The 18,870-nt window shown below is 41.8% G+C and overlaps 1 protein-coding gene across 1 annotated transcript; it reads left to right on the forward strand.

Annotated features, from left to right (window-relative positions):
* The first annotated feature begins 1,418 nt into the window (after nucleotides 1–1,418).
* On the forward strand, nucleotides 1,419–17,823 carry TIMM17B (translocase of inner mitochondrial membrane 17B). Its single transcript, XM_061566939.1, has 6 exons — nucleotides 1,419–1,474; nucleotides 7,387–7,486; nucleotides 9,193–9,256; nucleotides 11,100–11,228; nucleotides 13,677–13,787; nucleotides 15,332–17,823. The coding sequence occupies exons 1-6, from the start codon at nucleotides 1,449–1,451 to the stop codon at nucleotides 15,418–15,420; spliced, it is 519 nt and encodes a 172-aa protein (XP_061422923.1). The 5' UTR covers nucleotides 1,419–1,448; the 3' UTR covers nucleotides 15,421–17,823.
* Nucleotides 17,824–18,870: the final 1,047 nt, after the last annotated feature.

Here is an 18,870-nt window from a genome sequence, read left to right on the forward strand (position 1 = left end):
TGAGTCATCCCTGTAGAGGAAATTGAGTGGTTATGAAAACCGATTTTAATTTTGCTTGTTGAATTGTTTTAGACGAGTGTAACCACATCCCACTCCCTTTGCCTGACTCAACATTATACGTGTCAACCCATCACGGTTTATCCCGTAATCTTGTACAGGGAGATTGCGTTTTCAGGTCCATATGGCATACAGCCGTTTCAATAGGGGCAACAACGAAAAGTGTTTTTGTCTATTTGTGTTTCTCCCCTGTGATGGGACTTTGTAGGATGAACGTTGATATTTATAAGGGCACGGGGTGACCAATAAGGTCTGAATTGGTCTGTAATTGGGTAGGGGGGACTGGTAAGGGGTTGACAGGTGTGTAGTAGTGTATAGTGTAGTGTACAGGATGAACGTTGATATTTATACTGGTAGGAACCACCTGGTTCCACCAGCCCACAGGGGATTATGTTGTCCGTCCGTCCGTCGTGCATCCAAAAATGGGAGGGGTGGGGTTGGGTGGAGAGGTGAGGGTGGGGAGGGGCTGGGTGGGGAGGGGAGGGTGGGGAGGGAGGGGCTGGGTGGGGAGGGTTGGGAGGGGCTGGGTGGGGAGGGTGGGGAGGGTGGGGCTGGGTGGGAGGTGGGAGGGGTGGGGCTGGGTGGGGAGGGGCTGGTCACCCCGTGGTGCCCTTATGAAACTCAACGTTTAACCTACTCACGCCGGCTTGTGCCCGCCCTCACAGTCGGGCATATTTGCGGAATACACCACGCCGCCGTTGACCCTGGCCATTGACCGAGCAACCCGACGTTCCTACCAGCTCCCTCCGCAGGAATGTGTTCCGAGTTGCATATGTACCCTGATGGCACATTCATGATGAAGCACGACATTCATGCCATCAACTCAGGGCCACTGAACACCAGATTGGGTCAAACTCTCACAGCCAACTCGAACACACCCAGCATGAGCCCAGACATTGCTGAGATTATCAGCCGTGTTCAATCCACTGCTGGATGCAATTTGATCTTATATACTTTATTTATATTTGGTGATGAGCTTATCTTTCCCATACTTTGTACGCTGATAGTTTTTGTTTGTTTGTATTGTTTGTTGTTGTAACTTTGTGACCCGCCCGTACTGGACATCTGTGAGAAATAGCTTCACAGCTCATCGGATTTCTCCAAGCTCAGCTGATCGTGACGTCACCGTGGGCAAGCCACATCGATTTAACGATTCCAAAACAAGTCGATTCTTTAGCTCACCATACAATGTCTAGACTCGTGCGCGTAAAAAAATCGATAATTTATCTTGCATACAACATACGCTAATTATATGCCTATATTACACGCGGGCCGTTGTAACGAAGGAGACAGAATTAGACAAATTAAGGGTCACAGAACAAGGAATCGATTCCTCAACGAAGTTCGCGCTGTGTGGGAATCGCGAAGGAGGAATCGACGTGAGGGCCGCCATGGAGGAGTACGCTAGGGAGCCGTGGTAACGAGGAAACTTTTGACAAACACAACAACAACAACAACAGCAGCGGCGATTGTTTAAAAAAAAGACACAACAACGATCGTGTTAACGCGTCGCGATGAAAACAAACGCTCGCACGTTGCAGCACTGAGCGCTGTGGGGTACCAAATGAGACGCTGGGGGATAATTCGGTGACAATGAGTGGCGAATGTCAACGCGTTTCTCTCTCTCTAAGTGTTCTTGCTGTCGTAGCTACGATACCGTCGATAGTATTGCCAAGTTCAGCGGCGTGCGGTCGATGTCAGCGTTGTTTCATGTTGTCACGTTTGTAACGCGTGCCCAGTGTTGCGTGTAAGAACTTCTTTCGCGCCGTACGTAGCCAGCCGTTGCCTCAACGCAGTTCTAAAGAAATTAGTTTTCGATCCAAATTAAAAGAAGAAACGCACTTCTTGGTTCTTTCGGTAAAGTCACGTAGAAGGGAAGTAATAAAATAATAAAACATAAAACAATTCTCACGACGTTTCGGCCACAACGCAAGCAGCCGTTGTGGCCGAAACGTCGTGAGAATTGTTTTATTATGTTTTATTTTTATTATTTTATTACTTCCCTTCTACGTGACTTTACCGAAAGAACCAAGAAGATGAATCCCTGCATTCACGAAAGCTTTAAATCGAAAAAGAAACGCACTGTGGCGTAATTGCTGTTCGTCGGATTGTTGTTTTTGTGTTGCAGTCGCAAATGGAAAAAAGTAAAGGCAATGATCAGGGACCGTCCATAAATGACGTCACGCATCGAGGGGGGTCAGACATGTGTGACGAGGGGGGGGGTGAGAAATGTGACGTCACATCAAAATGCGCAACTTTAAATAAATATAGACAAGTTCTACTTAAATAGACTTTTTAATGTTTTCTCCTACAACAGAGTGCAGCGCCACATAAAATACGCACTACAATGACAATAGTTTAAAGCGATTTGAGGCATGTTTTATATATATATTTTGGGGGGGGGGGTCAGCTTTGTGACGTCATTTGAGGGGGTCTGGCTTTTTGTGACGCCGTGTGACGAAGGGGGGGGGGGGGTCAAAAATCGTCCAAAATCCCGTGACGTCATTTATGGACGACCCCTATGGTTGACCGCGTCGTACTTTTACGAATCTCTCTCTGTCCCAGCCCCTTTATGGAGGCGTCCGGGTCCATGACGTTCCCGCAGCAGTCCTCCACTGAGCGATCAACATGGAAATAACAAAGATGAGAGACATTTCTGTCCAATTTTTCAAGTGCCGCAATGCGTGTGGTGAATACGAGACGGCCCTTAATTACGAACGTCCCGAAGTAGTCCTTAAAGAGCCGCGGGTTTGGAAATTCTGTTAAGAAAAGCTTCATAAATTTCGATTTAAAGCTTTCGTGACTGCAGGGATTCATCTTCTTGGTTCTTTCGGTAAAGTCACGTTGAAGGAAAATAATAAAAATAAAACAATAAGCTTCATAGCTCATCGGATTCCTCCAGTGTCAATACATATTCTGATTCAGCCGACCCACGATCTTGTCCCATCTGTTGCTGATGTTTCCCTGTTGCTGCTCCATCACAGTACCTCTTCCTGGCCCTCTATTCCACCTATTTCTTGTTCATCCTCAGTCTAATTACTTCTACCAGCATTGCCATGTTTCTTCTTTCGCTGCATTCTTGTTTGGTGGCATTGTTCGGACATGACCATCCTGGAGAAGTCTGCATTCCGCATGTCTTCCACGAGGTTCATTCCATCTTAAAGTTGTGTCTAATATCTCCCTTTCTTTTTCAGTCAAACCTTATTTCTCTGTTTTCCGTAACTAGCAGAATATTAGCTTGTTTTCTTAGCATACAAGTGTGTTGTCCATACAGCCCTGCCGTTGTTACCCAGGTTTCATACGTATACTTTTATTTATTTTTGCTGTCTTTTATATCTTACTACCTGCACCAATATGCCCAGACATTTTATCTTCCGCGTAATTAGTACATCCTCTAGATTCAGAAATAAAACCACCAAGGTAAGCAAATCATGACACTTGTTCAACTATTACTAATTGGCTGTTAACACTGGCAGCATGTACATTACGAGCAATATGAGATCAGTACTTCTAATTCATGATCATTGTCACATCATCAGCCATTTTCTATCCACTACTGGATGAAGGCCTCCTTATACTCTTACCATCCTTCATGATCCTACGATAGCACTATCTCCTGCACATGTGCATATCAGCTCCACGTTGGTCGTCCTCACTCTCACCTTTGCCATTTCATCAGCCATTCAATGTCTTACATTACACATTGACTACAATAATATTTCATGCCATAGGAATTGCATTCACACACACAGTGTGGAGCGGTGAGTTTGCCGCTTGCTGTGCAAAATATCTGTGCCACACTATGAAAAGACAAGAGCTTGTCGCAATGGTTATTTCGACAATCTCCAGGTTATACAATAATGAAGCCCAGATATTACTGGGCAGTACGTAACCTGGGTATTGTCGGACATTGCTGTAACTGCAAAACCATTACTCCGAAGTGCATATTGGGTTTTAAAAAAGATGGCAGAAAATCCATTACATGACTAAATTACAAAGAGTACATTACATTTATTAAAACATAGAATGCAGGTGCATCGCAGACAAGGGGCTTTTGATTATTGTAGTTTATAATAGTCATTAGCAGTTATGTATAACACTTAAAATAGTTTGTGGGAATGTTAAATTCAAAAAGTCTAAACTTTATGGGCTGGCACCCAATCCGATTGGAAGCTGAGAGCCACTATCGGAAAACCCCATTCCTCTAGCAAAGTAAAGTCTCAACATTTGATGACTGATTTTAAAATAACTTTGATATTTTCATATTCATTATAGTTATGGATAGGGGGATATAAAGTCAGTAATTGGTGTGGATGATTATTCTGATATGCTGTTCATGTTTAGGCTGTGGGTCAATATACCATGAACACCAAAATAGCTTTTAATTTGTATCTTGTGTATTTTTAATTGCTTGTGAACACAAGCAGGCAGGCATATCCCTATCAGGCACTGTAAGCTAATGGTGTGTAAAGCATCAGTTTTAACCTAATTTGTGTTCGCGAATATTTCGGTCAAAATCCAATCTCAAGGAGACTAGACTTAAGTTATTTTTGGACCAGTAGATGATGTAACCACACCCCTATTTTCACGTCCGCAAACACAATGATAATTCTTGTTAGTAGGATTGAAACACTGATATACTGTGACTGTTGACCGCCACTTTTTTATTACTACTTTTATAAATTGTATGCGGACGAGAACGTGCCTTTGGCCAGAACCCAACATACAATCGTCAATACTGTTGCAAATTAGGGGTTTTAAGTACAAACTGAACGGTTGGCAAGGTGAATCACAAATGTCTAAAGTGTAATGAACTTAATATGCAAGAGCAGGGAGTGGGAGTGCTTACCACAGTAACAGCACGAGCCAAACATATTCAAGGTCAGAGTGTGTCCATGCTCAACTGAGCAATGGACGGGATGCTCATCTCGATTGGTGAGACACCTTCGCTGTCGGAAAACGACATTCGTCAATAGCACTGCCTTAAAAGGAAACTATATAATATGCAACGTTTTGGGCAATGACCCATCTTCATAGCACATACATTCTGAGCCTCCATATTTAAGTAAAATATTGAAGTATTACAAAAAAGTGTATAGTGATCATAGGAACATTTAACAAATATTAAAAATACTTGCATTTGTTGTACAGTCACTTGACGTTCAAAACTATGGGTAAGATATATCCAAAAATGTATAACTTGCAAAGTTTAAATTGATACATAAGCGTCATGAGTCTTGATTTTTTTGCACACCCTTTGTTGTCAGCTGTGTGTTTACGTGCATCACATGCTCGATGTGAAGGTGCAAAAATAACCTGCTTTCGTGTAACGTGATACGCTTCCAGCATAGTGTGATTTGAGCAATGCCACTGGCAAGTGTGGTTGTAACAGCAGATGGCTCAATAATTTGAATTGCTGTGACCACATCCCTCCCAGTTAGCCAGGAAAACTTGTTTTTATCTTTTATTCAGTCCCCTCTCTATCCACCGTATATTCCAATTTATCTCGATTTCTGGCTTTGTCTCTATAGCTGTTTATTCCTGTCCCCTCTACCTCTCCCTCTGTATTCCTCTCCTCCCTCCACTGTACCTCATCCACTTACCTCCCCCCTATCTCTCCCTTTTTCTCTCACCTCTCCTGATTCCTAGCTTCCCCTTTCCCATCTCAATCTCTATTGCCTCTCCCTAATCCTCCCTCCCACGGCGTGGCGCTTTCCCTCGCTCTTTCCATTTTTCTCTCTCTTTTGTCCTCTCCGTTTCATGCCCTTGCACTTTCACCCCTCCCCTCTCATCTGTGTTCCTCTCCACCTCTTCCTCTATTTTCCTCCATCACCTGCCTCTGTCTCCTCTATTCAATTTGCTTGGTATACACGGCTCGTGTGGAGGGTGGTCGGGGGGCGGTGTGACATCAGCACGACGCACGAACCTGGCTCAACACTGTGGGATGCAGGCGATGTCTACGTGCAGATGTGAACGGTGGTGTCACCACCGCACACTTGGCCATGCGCCAGTCAAGAATTCAGTTAGAAATCCAGCCAGCAAACTTTTTCTAATATATAAAGATAATGCTTGGTCGACTCCTGCTGCCACGTAGGTGCATGCCTATTCATTAAATGCTCGACATGTGCTGCATCCCTGCACACATTGGAATTGAATTTCACCTCCATGTGTTGTTCATGTATAACATATATACTTATGATCAATTCAAGCGCAGCTTTTCCATCGAGGGAAATAATACCATCCCTTGGCAATGAGATAAGTGAACCAGGGAACCAAAGTGAAAATAGAATGTGGGATCTTTCAGCACCAGCAGTGCGTATTTGCTCTGACACTCGGTGTTGAAATTCTCTTCCCCCGACCAAAAAAACTATAATCACACCACAATTCCTTTACGACAAGAGCCTTCAGGGGACAGGGAACAGTACAATTGGGTCGACAGTGGCAATCAGGATGTGCCGTAACTCGGATTAACAGACTGTGCTTCCAAATGGCAAGGGGATTAACTTAGTGTCATTGAAGTCTCCAGACCCAGCTTTGCATTGATCAGATATTTTTCCCCAATACTTGGCTCCGAGCAAAATTTGATGTCGTTTTCCCCTGAAGGCTCGATTCTGCGATTTGATAAAACCAACTTGACCTTCCCGGTGCAGATACAAAAAATCACTTTGTATCACCGTACTTCCAGAATTCACGCTTCAGATTCAATTCCATGGACCAGCCTCATCAGAATATTTACTTCCAGTTTGCAAAAGGCAATCAAATATCAAAATCAAAGTAAGATCATGGTCTTGAAAGTGTATATGACCTTGAAATTATAAGTTATAGTCGAATTATGTATGTTAGATGTGAGTGAGTTGCGTTATAGTTTATCACTTTTTAAGTGCATTCATCACATTTCATTAGCCAAACTGAGGATTGTTAATGTTCTTAAGGTATACCAGCTTCCATTCGTAAAAAGTAATTTCTTTGCAACAATGCAAAGTCTTAAGTTTGCCAGTTATAATTTAAATAGTACACTATGTGCATATTTTATTGAGGATATTTGTAGGAATGTGGATATGTGAACTCTGCTCATAAAACTGTCACCATAGTTACGCTACATCATAAAATTCCTGTCGAAATGTTTATCTAATTTAAACGTTCAAACTATTGTATTGGATTCTTTTTTGGCAAATATTCAAATATTTCAAACAACTTTAGTACATTTGACTGTATGCAACGGTGTAAGCGCTGCATTTATTTACATGTCAGTCCTTAGCCTCGCATTGCCTTGCCATCGTTACAGCCATCACGTGCCTGTGTTTGAGTGACGTTTTCTGCCATCGGCAGCCCGTGGCGGATCGTGGATGACTGCGGAGGGGCCTTCACGATGGGTGCCATCGGGGGAGGCATCTTTCAGTGCATCAAGGGCTTCCGAAATGCGCCTGTGGTACGTGTGCCGTCCCTCGGCAAAACAGTAGGATTGCCTGCGGAACGATCTGACCTTGTGGCGGGCACCAGGTGGTGAAAAGCGCAAACGTAGACAATTGCTACGCTGCTCACAATGTTCCACGGTTTTGATCATTCCATTTCCACCCCACATATGAAGAATTGATGGTGATGAATACATGCAACAATGAATGAATGCATGAACGCTTTTTTTTCAGTCGGTTTTGTCATTGCAATGAAATTGTCCATTCCTTTCTTTTTAATCGAATGATCGGTTGTGACAAAGATAACTTTCCAGGGAGACCTGAAAACAATTACTCAGTAAGGGATCATGAGCAATATATTTGTGTAATATAGTTGAGTGTATTCTGACTGGAATTTAAGAACCTATGGTATTTTATATGTTCTTTGACAAAAAGGCAAAACACTTTACCAAGTGCTTATTGCACTAAGTAGTTTGCTGCCTGAAGAGCAAAGCACGTCAATGCACTTCATATAGTTGTGCCACTTTAAGCATTAAATCTGACATTACATTTTCTGGTTGAAGGTGATGGATGCATGTTTGGTTCGTGCGAGCGTTGAGTGTCATTTGAATATGAGTTGTGAGTGAATGTCACGCAAATGCCTCGGTCAGGTGTGAGTTGACGAGTAAAGACTGCCCTCTAGTGTTTAAAGAGTATACATGTTCAAGATGGTCCATTAAATATCTACGTATGTGTGTATCTTGATTTGAAGCTTTCGTGACTGCAGGAATCCATACTCTTTGGCTCTTTCGTAGGTATAACATATATAATAAATAACGACGTTTCTGGCGCAACACAAGCATCCATCATCAGGTGCTTTCCCATCTGATGATGGACGCTTGTGTTGCGCCCGAAACGTCGTATTTTATTTGATACCTACGTGACTTTCCCGAAAGAACCAAAGAGTATGTGTATATGTTTAACTTCTTATGCACCGTACGTTGCCGAAATGTTAAATAAGAAATTGATTCAAAAATAAATTATGCATTCCTTTTTTAAGGTATCCATCGTATATCATCACTCCAGTATACAATAATCTACTGTTGCATATGACACAGGGTCCTACAAGTAGGTGTGCTTTACAGCACAACAGTGCAAATTGGTGATGTGACATTACCAGGGGGCTGTAGCAATTTGCATCAATTGAGCCATTAGAATACTAAAGCAAAGGTAACATTCAATTGTCATAGTAGGATAGTAGGCTCCCTGTGGTTATCACACCTCAGTGGCAAGATGTTATCTAACTCACCTGTTATACAGGAGGTCGTGGCTCAACCCTGCCTCCTGTATAGTTGGAGTTTGCGTGTTCTCCCTGTGGGGCTGGGTTTTTTCTCCGGGGCCTCCGGTTTTTCCCTCTACATTTAGAAAAACGCATTTAGAGTGTTTGGTTGCTCTACATTTCCACATGATAAGCCACTTGATTGAGCTATCAATTGTAGCCAGGTGCCTTCTGAAAAAGAGCTGTATAGCTCCGTGGGCCTTACCTGGTAAATAAGAGTATTTAGTTTATGGTAAAGATAAACATATCTAATTGCTATAATGACCATTTTGGTCAGTTAAGCATAAAAAATGTAATTGCCTGCAGTTTCTGTGAATGTAATTAAATGATGGGGATGACCTACGATTTATGCAAATGACCATTGAAATGTTAAATGTTGTTGCTGTGCCCTGTGTGTTTGTGCAGGGTATGAGGCAGAGAATGCGAGGCAGTATGAGTGCCATGAAGCTGAGAGCTCCTCAGATTGGAGGTTAGTTGAGAGGCACGGTTTGTTGCACTACTCATTCAGATTGGACTTTTTAACAGCAGCACATAATTGTCTTTAACATTCTTTGTACAACCTATGCAAAATGTAATGGCCAGTACACTGCCCACGGTACTCTTTAGTTTTCAGAATATACCCTTTTGCATGCACAAAACCATCTGACCAATCACCAGCTGTCCCACGTTTTGTCTCAGGGTGGGCGGATGGGAATTATCATATATTGGAAAGGACGTTAACTTGCTCAAATATAATTTTAATATGAAACCATTTTTTTTAGTGTGACTGTTATTTTTCAGTGTAAATGGCTTTTTCATTATAACACCCTCCAATCACAGTCGTCAAAAGTGTTTCTCCACAATGGCAAGCATGGTATGTGCTCATCTCTATTCATGGCTTGGAGCCAGTGGCAGAAAATAACAAAATGCGATGTTAGGAGGGAGCCAGTCACTTCATGGGATACATTCTTGACTTACGACAACATTTTACTTATTTAATAAACCCACGGGAATGATACGCTGGGACAAGCCCCCAAACAGCATAGAACTGCAACATTCTAATTGTGAGTTGTGAGCCACAGCACCTATCTGGCAGGAGCTGTACCAAGACGATAATGTACTGACCCCTTTTAATATCGGGTATAAATTAGCTTGAGCCAATTTTGCAGTAGGCTTAAAACAGTGTTGTTCCAAAGACTTACACGTGTGATTAGTGTGCATTCGCGATGGACTGGACTGGACTAATGAGGGTGTGCAATATGAAATCCTCAAACTTATTGTTGCTTTGCTAAGGGCAAAACGTTAGATGTCAACACATTCAGATGTTTAAGCGTAGTGCCAGGTTAGGATGCTATGCAAGCCATGCCCAGGATTTTGAACTCAATCCGTATTATATCGGCAGCCAACAAATTTGCTTTAATGACAAGGGAGGAGCTTGTTTACCCTCATGCTCTTTAAATAGAATACTCACAGGGCCAACACATGCACCCAAATGCTAATCCATGCGTAAATGTAAAACTCAATTAAACATTAGCGCCATAGGAAGAATTGGCCACTTCCTTACCTGCTGCTACGTTCATGTTTTCCCTTGCCTCCGATTGCATTACAGTGCCCTCTCTTGATACGTCATATTACGGCCACTCAGCATACAATGTCAGCCTGTTTCATCTGGTAATCGCAGGACCAACCTTTAGCAAAATAAGCTCAGGTTTTCCACATCCAATAAGAGTGAAGAGGTGATTGGTTGCCTAAGTGCCACATTCAAGGTAGAGGTTAAACAATTTGTCTATCTGGCAGTTGAAATCAACCAAAACATTTGTGCAATTGTTTATTCGAATTTATATATTCATTCAATTTCCTTAAGGAGGAAAATGTATTTTTAAAGTGTCTGCATACTCAGTTGAGCAATGGGACGGTGAAATGAGCGAGTGCTGGAAATCTTGACATTCCATTGGCGACCACTTATCTCTCTCATAGACCACTATTACAATTCCATCAAGTGATTTTTTTTTATCGAGAGATGATAAGCCGAGTCAAGATCTGGCTGGGAATGTAATTCATTCACAACCTTCCAAGTGAGTCAAGGGCTCTAACCTCAGTGCAATCCAGTCAGATTATGTAATTATACAATTTTTCCTGACAATAAAACAGGCTCCGAAGTATTTTAGCATGTTTCTCAGCGGTACATTCTACTCGCTCAGTCTCAATTGAGTGTTTCATGTGTTGTCTCGAGTAGGGGTCACATATGGTCGCTCTATTGATCCAAATTGTATTGTGTTTATACGGCTGCTTACAGTGGAGGCCTGCCTAAAATGTGTCCACCGTGCCCTCAGGGAGCTTCGCAGTGTGGGGTGGCCTCTTCTCCACCATCGACTGTGGGCTGGTGAAGCTGCGAGGCAAGGAGGACCCGTGGAACTCGATCACCAGCGGAGCCCTGACGGGCGCCGTGCTTGCCTCCCGCAGTGAGTGCAGCAGCTGCTTTGCCCCCGCCGCCCACAAAGATTATGGCCTCAGTGTATCTGGCTAATTCACAGGGCAGGGCTGACCCGGTATAGTAAACTCTTTCCCTATCCACGAGGGTTACATTCTTGAAAACGCTCGCGAATGCAGAAACCTCATTGCAATGCGGAAAAATGGGGTTACGTTCTTCGTACGAGTATACATAGGGGGGAAATGGTAAAATGTTTTAAAACAATTTCTACAATAAATAAGTAATGAATTATAAAGAACAATATGTTGTTTTATTACCTTTGATCATCATTTGACGACGATGAAGGTGGTGGTGATGGTGAGAAATTTCGGAGGATGACTCCTCGGGAGTTGTAAGTGTTTGATGACAATGCACAGTTATCATTTTAGCACTTTGGGGAGCGCTCACCGCAACGCTTTCCCTGATTGCATTAGCGTTCTTTTGAATGGACCTCACAGTCGACTCGTTTATACAAAAATATATGAACGAGTCAGCTGTAAGTAGCACGTATAAAGTAAACATGCACAAGAGTGGGATTACTGCAGGACTTTAGGACTATCGGGCAGCCTCGGTGGAATGGCAAATCTTCACAGATTCAAATGTAACCACATTCTGCGCACACCTCCCCAGTATCGGTGGTCTGACACTATGCACACTCGTGAATAACGGAGTTCGGTGGGTCGCGAATAGGAAATTCGTATACATTTAGTAACTCCCGAATTTGCAAAACTCGTGCATCCAGAACTCTCGCATTGAGAGGGTTTACTGTATATCCACTTTCTTAACAAAACCAGAATTATTTCCATGAAGACCATATTTAACTATTCTTTGGGTCTTTCGGTAAAGTCACGTAGATAGGTTCAAAGAAAATTACAAAAACAAAAACTACGACGTTTCTACCGCAACACAAGCGGTCGTCTACGTGAATTTACCGAAAGACCCAAAGAATATGAATTCGTGCGGTCACGAAAGCTTGAAGTCAAGACCAAATTTAAGTTATTTGCGGATTTATTTTCTATTGACTGCTCAACAATTAATGTTCAGACTCATGTAGTCTATAAGTAGTACATAATACTAAGGTAAATATAACATCTTGTTTGGGAGGTTTAGTGGAGTAAGAGACCACTGAATGGGGACTGCCTGACATTTCCGCACAGCGTGGGGATGCAGCTAACAACAAGTCAACTTTGCTTTGCATGCTGTTCAGTTGTTGAGCTTTGGGAGTGCAATGTTTGATCATTTTTTTCTCATCAATATTCAGGGGTTCCTAAAAAAAAGCCGTTAAATGCGGAACGTGGTTTATGTGGTCACATTATTTCTAGAGCAAATTCCAAATACATTCATTCTCACAAGTCACGTCAAGATGAGCTTGATTGGGTTAGGTGAGAAAACTGAGCGGCAGCTGTTTATCTCCCAGAGTTTGTGGGCGCCTTTAGATTATTGGAGGATTATCCCCCATTGGTAATGCTATGACTACCCTGGGCTATATTGCACTATTTTGGATAACAATTACCTAATAAAGGACAGTGTCCTTTAGCTGTTGACCTGCATATTTGGAGTACCAGAACCTAGACTACAACCCTTTCAGATACCACTTAGCCTCTTGAAAACCCCACGAGGTGGCAGTGTAAGGTAAATGCATGCACAACCATGACATTACATTTGGATCTCACAGTCACTGTCACGCAACATTCGCTAACACCAAGCTTAACCCTAACCTTTGTAACACAGGCATTTGTGTAGGGTTCAAATTTAGTGGGTCATCATGGTCAATGATTTTGGTTTTACCAAATCACACGATAACTTATTTATGCTAGATCCCCACAACTATTTCAGTTAATACGGTCAACACCTGGCCCGTGATAACCTACCAGCTGGCTTTAGCTCAAGGGGATAAACCTATAGTGGTTCACTAACTTTCCCCCCCCCACCCAATCCTGCAAATGCACTTCATCTATCAAATCTTGTTCTTCTCATTTACATCAACAGTACATTCCTTGCCTTGGTTTATTCCAATCTACTTCCTCTTTCATGCCATTAAATTCCTAGCATCCTATGCCATACTCAAAGGCCAAGCATTGTTTTTTCTCAATACCCTGTTAAACTTCAGAAAGAGAGACAAAATGCTTCTCGTCCAGTGATGATAGGGCAGAGAAACTTTGCCGTCCTTGTATGAGAATTGTGTACAGGATTGTCTTGTCAATACACAAATTGGTCATAGTTGTGCATGGTTTGTCTTTTGGTGCACCTACACAGTTTTATTTTTTTAATTCAAACTCCATTATAAGTATATGACTGAAACTGAAAATACACATTCCCACCTTCATCATGGGGACCTCCTTTGCCAGTACCAAAATATGAGAATAGTTTTTTTTTGTTGCCAGAAAAAAGGGGGAAACGCATTCTCAAATTCCCACCTTGTTGTATGACTTGTGTTCAGGTGGCCCGGTCGCCATGGTGGGCTCAGCGGTGATGGGAGGCGTCCTCCTTGCCCTCATAGAAGGCGTTGGCATTATGCTCACCCGCTACACAGCACAACAGTACCAAAATGGTGAGCGCTCTTCATTACTACCACCTGCACACAATGCATTTGCGTGCATTGAATTAGTGGTGGCACTTCAGTTAATATATTTTCCCAGCAGAGGGAGTGCATGGCTTTCTCGTAATGGTCTGTATGGAATATAATTTGGAGTTACATGTAAGGAGCTTTAACATAATAAAACGTCTTCATAGTACTGCTCCAAATGTTTGAAAGAATATAAATAATAATTAATGAATAATACTTGTTGACAATCCACATCATATTAATAAATATAAGAAGTGGTCAGATGTCACAAACGTCGAATACTAATGAAGGTGTCTTGCATGCCCAGGCAGTGATCCTGCCTTCAAGCTAAATGAGCTTGACAATTATAAAACAGGAATTCTTACGTGGCGTACATTTGGTGGCTTTAGTCTGATGACCTCACTATTTTAAAATAATTGATACTTGTGTCAACAATTTAGTGAAGCCAGCTTTGAAAACTGAAGGGTGTCAGTTGATGGTCTATGATGTACATTCCCAAGTATTCATCGAAGTAATGTGGCTCAACTTTTTCACAGAGAGGAAAATATCAGCACATTTTCCAAAATCATTTGTAAGAGCTGGTGATTTCGTTTTAAGTTCTACGAGGATTAAAACGATACAAGGTCAAATTCATATAAAAAAAATTCATATACAAATCCAAATCAGGTTTTATAAACTTGGATATAGGCTCTAATGCAGTGGTTCTTAACCTCGGGTGCACGCACCTCCTGTCGGATGCGAGATGCCTTTTCTGGGGATGCGAGACATGCCAGATTTTTTTTAGAAGGTAAATAATCAAAATGCAAATTAAGCTTGGGCACGTAAGTACAACTAATTTGTGTCATGAAACCTATGTATTTCTTGACATTATAAATGTTTTAACGATTGAGAAGCAAAGGTGTGCAAGGCTACAGTAAAGCTTAAGAATTGCTGCTCTAATGTGGCATGCCTACCTGCTGGGCAAGCACACTCGGACTGCAAAACTCCTGCGGATACTGATGCCAACATATGTGTGCTTCTCAGTTCTTTGAGCGGTAATTCTGTTGCAGTGGAATGTGTGACAACAAGTATTGTTCTATATCATGAGGCCTCCTTTGCCAGTACCAAAATATACTAATAGGGTTTTTGCCCTTTTTCTGGCAACAAATCTGACACCTCTTGCAAGTAATCTTGTTAACATTAACCACGATACTTGCAGTCATAATGCAAACAAAAACAACACTCTGATAATTTATGCATTGTCCTTGAAACTCATTGGTCCACACCAGAGACAATTTTCCTTAGGGAGCCTTTTGACGTCATCTGGTTGAACACCGTATGAGACTAGGCTCTAAGGAAAGCTGTCTCTGGTGTGGACCAATAAGTTTCAAGGACAATGCATAAATTATCAGAGTATTATTTTTGTTTGCATTTTGACTGCAAGTATTGTGGTTAATGTCAACATGATTCCCTGCAAAAGGTGTCAGTTTTGTTGCCAGTAAAAAGGAGGAAAACCCTATTAGTACAAGTATACTTTTCCAATGTTACAGGGCCTCCCCAGTTTGTAGATGACCCTTCACAGCTGCCATCAAAAGGAAGCTCGGAGCAAGATCTGGGACGCTACGGGCAATACCAGTGAACGCACCATAGTCGCAGTCAAGAGACCGCCTGGAATTCAGTGTTCAAGTCAAAATATCACGAACATTACCGTTCAAGTTTGACATTAATTTAAATGTTGTGTCTCAGTTATAAAAGGTTGGTTGTGTTGCAAACTGTGATTTCCTCAACGATTCAGGTTTATTCATCGTTTCACAAGTTGATTATTTTCCATCACTGGCTCAGGGCAATCAATGAAGACGAGCAGCTTCATGGTTCACTTGAATAGTGTGCAGTGCTCACCGTGAATGTTACTTCATAACGACTGTGATTCATGGTCTGGTCACATGGGCTGCAAGAGAGTGTGCTGCCCTCTCTCCGCATCACACGCAAACTACTGAGTTGCAGTGTCATCCAGCGGTGGAACAATCTTGTACTCTCTGGCATGTGACATCACATAATAACAAAATTTGTTCAACATTTCAAAAAATTTTAGTGTTGGACAAAATTTTTCCAATATTTGTTTCATTCAAACTGTTACACTTTTTAGATTTCACCCCTTTCAGTATGTGCTATAGAACAATGGTCACTATTTCATTACACTAACAGTCAAACTTGATTTTCTGATCAGCCAATGCACAAGAACCTGTACATGATCACACTGCATTCAACATTTCCTCAGAAATAAATTAAGACCGATACTACTCGTGATATAGCGATTAGGAATTTCTGAGAAAATAGAAAAGGCTAATGTGATGTTATTGTCATGATGCTCAAGACATGTTCATGGCTTATGGGATAAAGGAATGAGGGAAATGTTGGTTTTAGAAACAGACCAACATAGTGCTTTGCCTGCGATATTTGTGCTTGATTGCTTAAAAGAACAATCGTCACCCGAGTTCCTACTTGTGAAAACCCAACTTGTCATTGCTGTTATTGTGTTGTGTGAAGAGCTTGTGAGTCGCCACAGAATAGAGCAATAACCGTGCTGGTAGCTACGTACGGTGAGAAAGAAGTAAAAACATAAACTGCAATGGGATTTTTTTCCAAAAAAAGTCAAAGAGAGATTGTAATCCTTTGAATACATTAATAGTTTTAAAACATTAAACATATCTTCTGTTTGATTTCTAGACTAAGTTTCCACTTTTTTATAAGCTAAATCAGATTGAATTTGAGCCTCTATTTGCAACTAGGTTGCTAACTCGTGATTAATTGTGATCGTGTAATGAGACTCCTTTCAAGAAACTACCACTTGCTTTCATTTGAACTAGGAATGTACCAAATAGCACATGTTACTATTTAGCCAAATATCAGATGGCAAGTTATGTATGTGGCCTATTTGAAATCTATTTTTGTTTTGACTGGTATCTCACTGTTTCTTTCTCTCACTGCCTGTCTCCAAGACCCCTTCTGTCTCTCACTTCCTCTGTCTCAATCTTCATCGAATGGTCCTTTTCTCCATCTTTGTCCCTCTTTGTGTTCATCTCCCTTGGTGTCTCCGATTCCCTCTGTTTCTTTGTCTATCCCTCTGTCTCCATGTCTTTATATCTGTCTCTGTGTCTTCATTGCAGTTTCCCTATATCCTTCTGTCGCTATGCCTCTGCCGTTTTCTCACTGTCTCAATCTCTCTGTTTTATTTATCTAGACTTAATGGTAGGGATCATTGTTTTCCCAACTCCTGTTCCCCATGCTAACCTCCTCCCGTCGTTCTACCCCCACCAAAAACCTTGGTGTTTATCAAGAGCAGCCCACCGTCCAAAAATAAGGCTTTTCATATGTTTACTGAAAAATTAAGTATTCGGCCGAAGTTAAAAGAGATGCAAATATTCAGGGCACCCGTACTTTTAAAAATAGCTACTTTCAGTGGACTGTTTTCTGATATATTATCCCATTATCTAATCTTATGGCCATGTGTTCATTGTCTGCACTTGCCCTGGTCACTTATGTTGCAGGGAAATATGCCTCCGGATAATATTTTTTTAGAATCCGAATTCTACAGATTTGCTCTTGTAAATGTAACATGTCCTCTCATCTATAGTTTCCATATATTAATATTGTAAAAAAAATCCTATTTGTATTCAAGGAAATATTTTATTATCGTTCGTACAACACACTACGATTCAAAAGCCAATATTGGTGTTCAACACGAATGATGCAAATGGCAAGCGTTTTCTCTCGTGCTCCGACATTGACAATGATTTGTGTGCATATCAGAATTGTGTATACCTCGGTGTATATAATGCAAACGTTGAGTATTTTGCTGCTGTGTGGACTCTTGTCACGGTACTGCAACACTTGTGAGCGAGTGGTGAACTCACGAATGGTTCGTTAACGCATCAAAAGTACCGGTGCAATGTGCTGTGTTTAAGCAGCCTAAATGCACATTTATCTTGAAAAGCTGTTCAGAAATATACACAGGTTTTTTTCCCCCCCACCCATGTAATATATGTTGAATAAAATATTAAATAAAGCCTTATTTGTTATGTTTATTTAATATGCGGTCATTTTCTTTATATTTACCCATTACATCCCAATTATGCTATCAGAATCACGGAACAACACCTTGAGAAAGCAGAGCAATTGCCACATTCTCCAGCAACCTGTAATTGACATCCTTGTCTTGAGCATCGTCACAACCTCTAGACTGCTGTTAAGTTTCACAAACAAGTGAACGTGTCACTTCGTTATTTACCTTCTGAGCTACGTCTTTGTGTTAAAACACTATGTGTAGTGAGCGACTTTCGACACGTCTAGCAGAAGGCTTCTTATTCTTCAGAGCACACAGGGCGATACACTTCGTAACGCGGCTACACCTAGGCTGTCCAAACACAAAGCCCATCTCCGTCATGCGCTACGCGGGCTGTTTGATGAGCGTAAGCGGCGGTGACGGAGCTGGTCTCACAGAAGAACAGCCACGTGGTGGAGGACGAAGAGATGACGACAGCAGCGACGCAACCAGGACCCAGACCCCACACTAACAGCTCCGAAGCTCTGGTTTGGTGCTCCTTGTATCAGCCTGGTGTGGCTAAGCTCCACCTCTGTCCACGCTCCTTTTCTAAAACCTTCGAGACCCTTCGGGATGGCTTCCGGAGCTTCGACTGACTCCGAGCTTGACCTTTACTCCAGATACGCCCCTTCATATGGCATTATGGAATGCAGCTATAACCGTAATTACCCTTACAGGCCGGCAGGTGTCACCCTGTCATTACACACGTGTAAAGGCAAATCGACCCCACCATTTAATATTAAAATACCTAGGATCAAACTTTATACAAATACTTGTACTTTTAATTTAGCTGTTTAAAAATTCACGTAAAATCATTCTCTAGGAATGTAATGATTCGTCCATTTAAACGAGTCATGCTTATGGTACTCGCTGTCTAACTTATAGAGGTGACTTCAATTCCTGTAATTTAAAAACTACTTTGCGGGAAATCAAGTGGTGTGACAAATTCACAAAAACTTAAAAGTTAGCAATATTCATAGAGAGGTA

Source organism: Lethenteron reissneri, chromosome 38 (genome assembly GCF_015708825.2).
Source record: "Lethenteron reissneri isolate LAM-NWPU_2019-01 chromosome 38, ASM1570882v1, whole genome shotgun sequence".
Lineage (NCBI taxonomy): Eukaryota > Metazoa > Chordata > Hyperoartia > Petromyzontiformes > Petromyzontidae > Lethenteron > Lethenteron reissneri.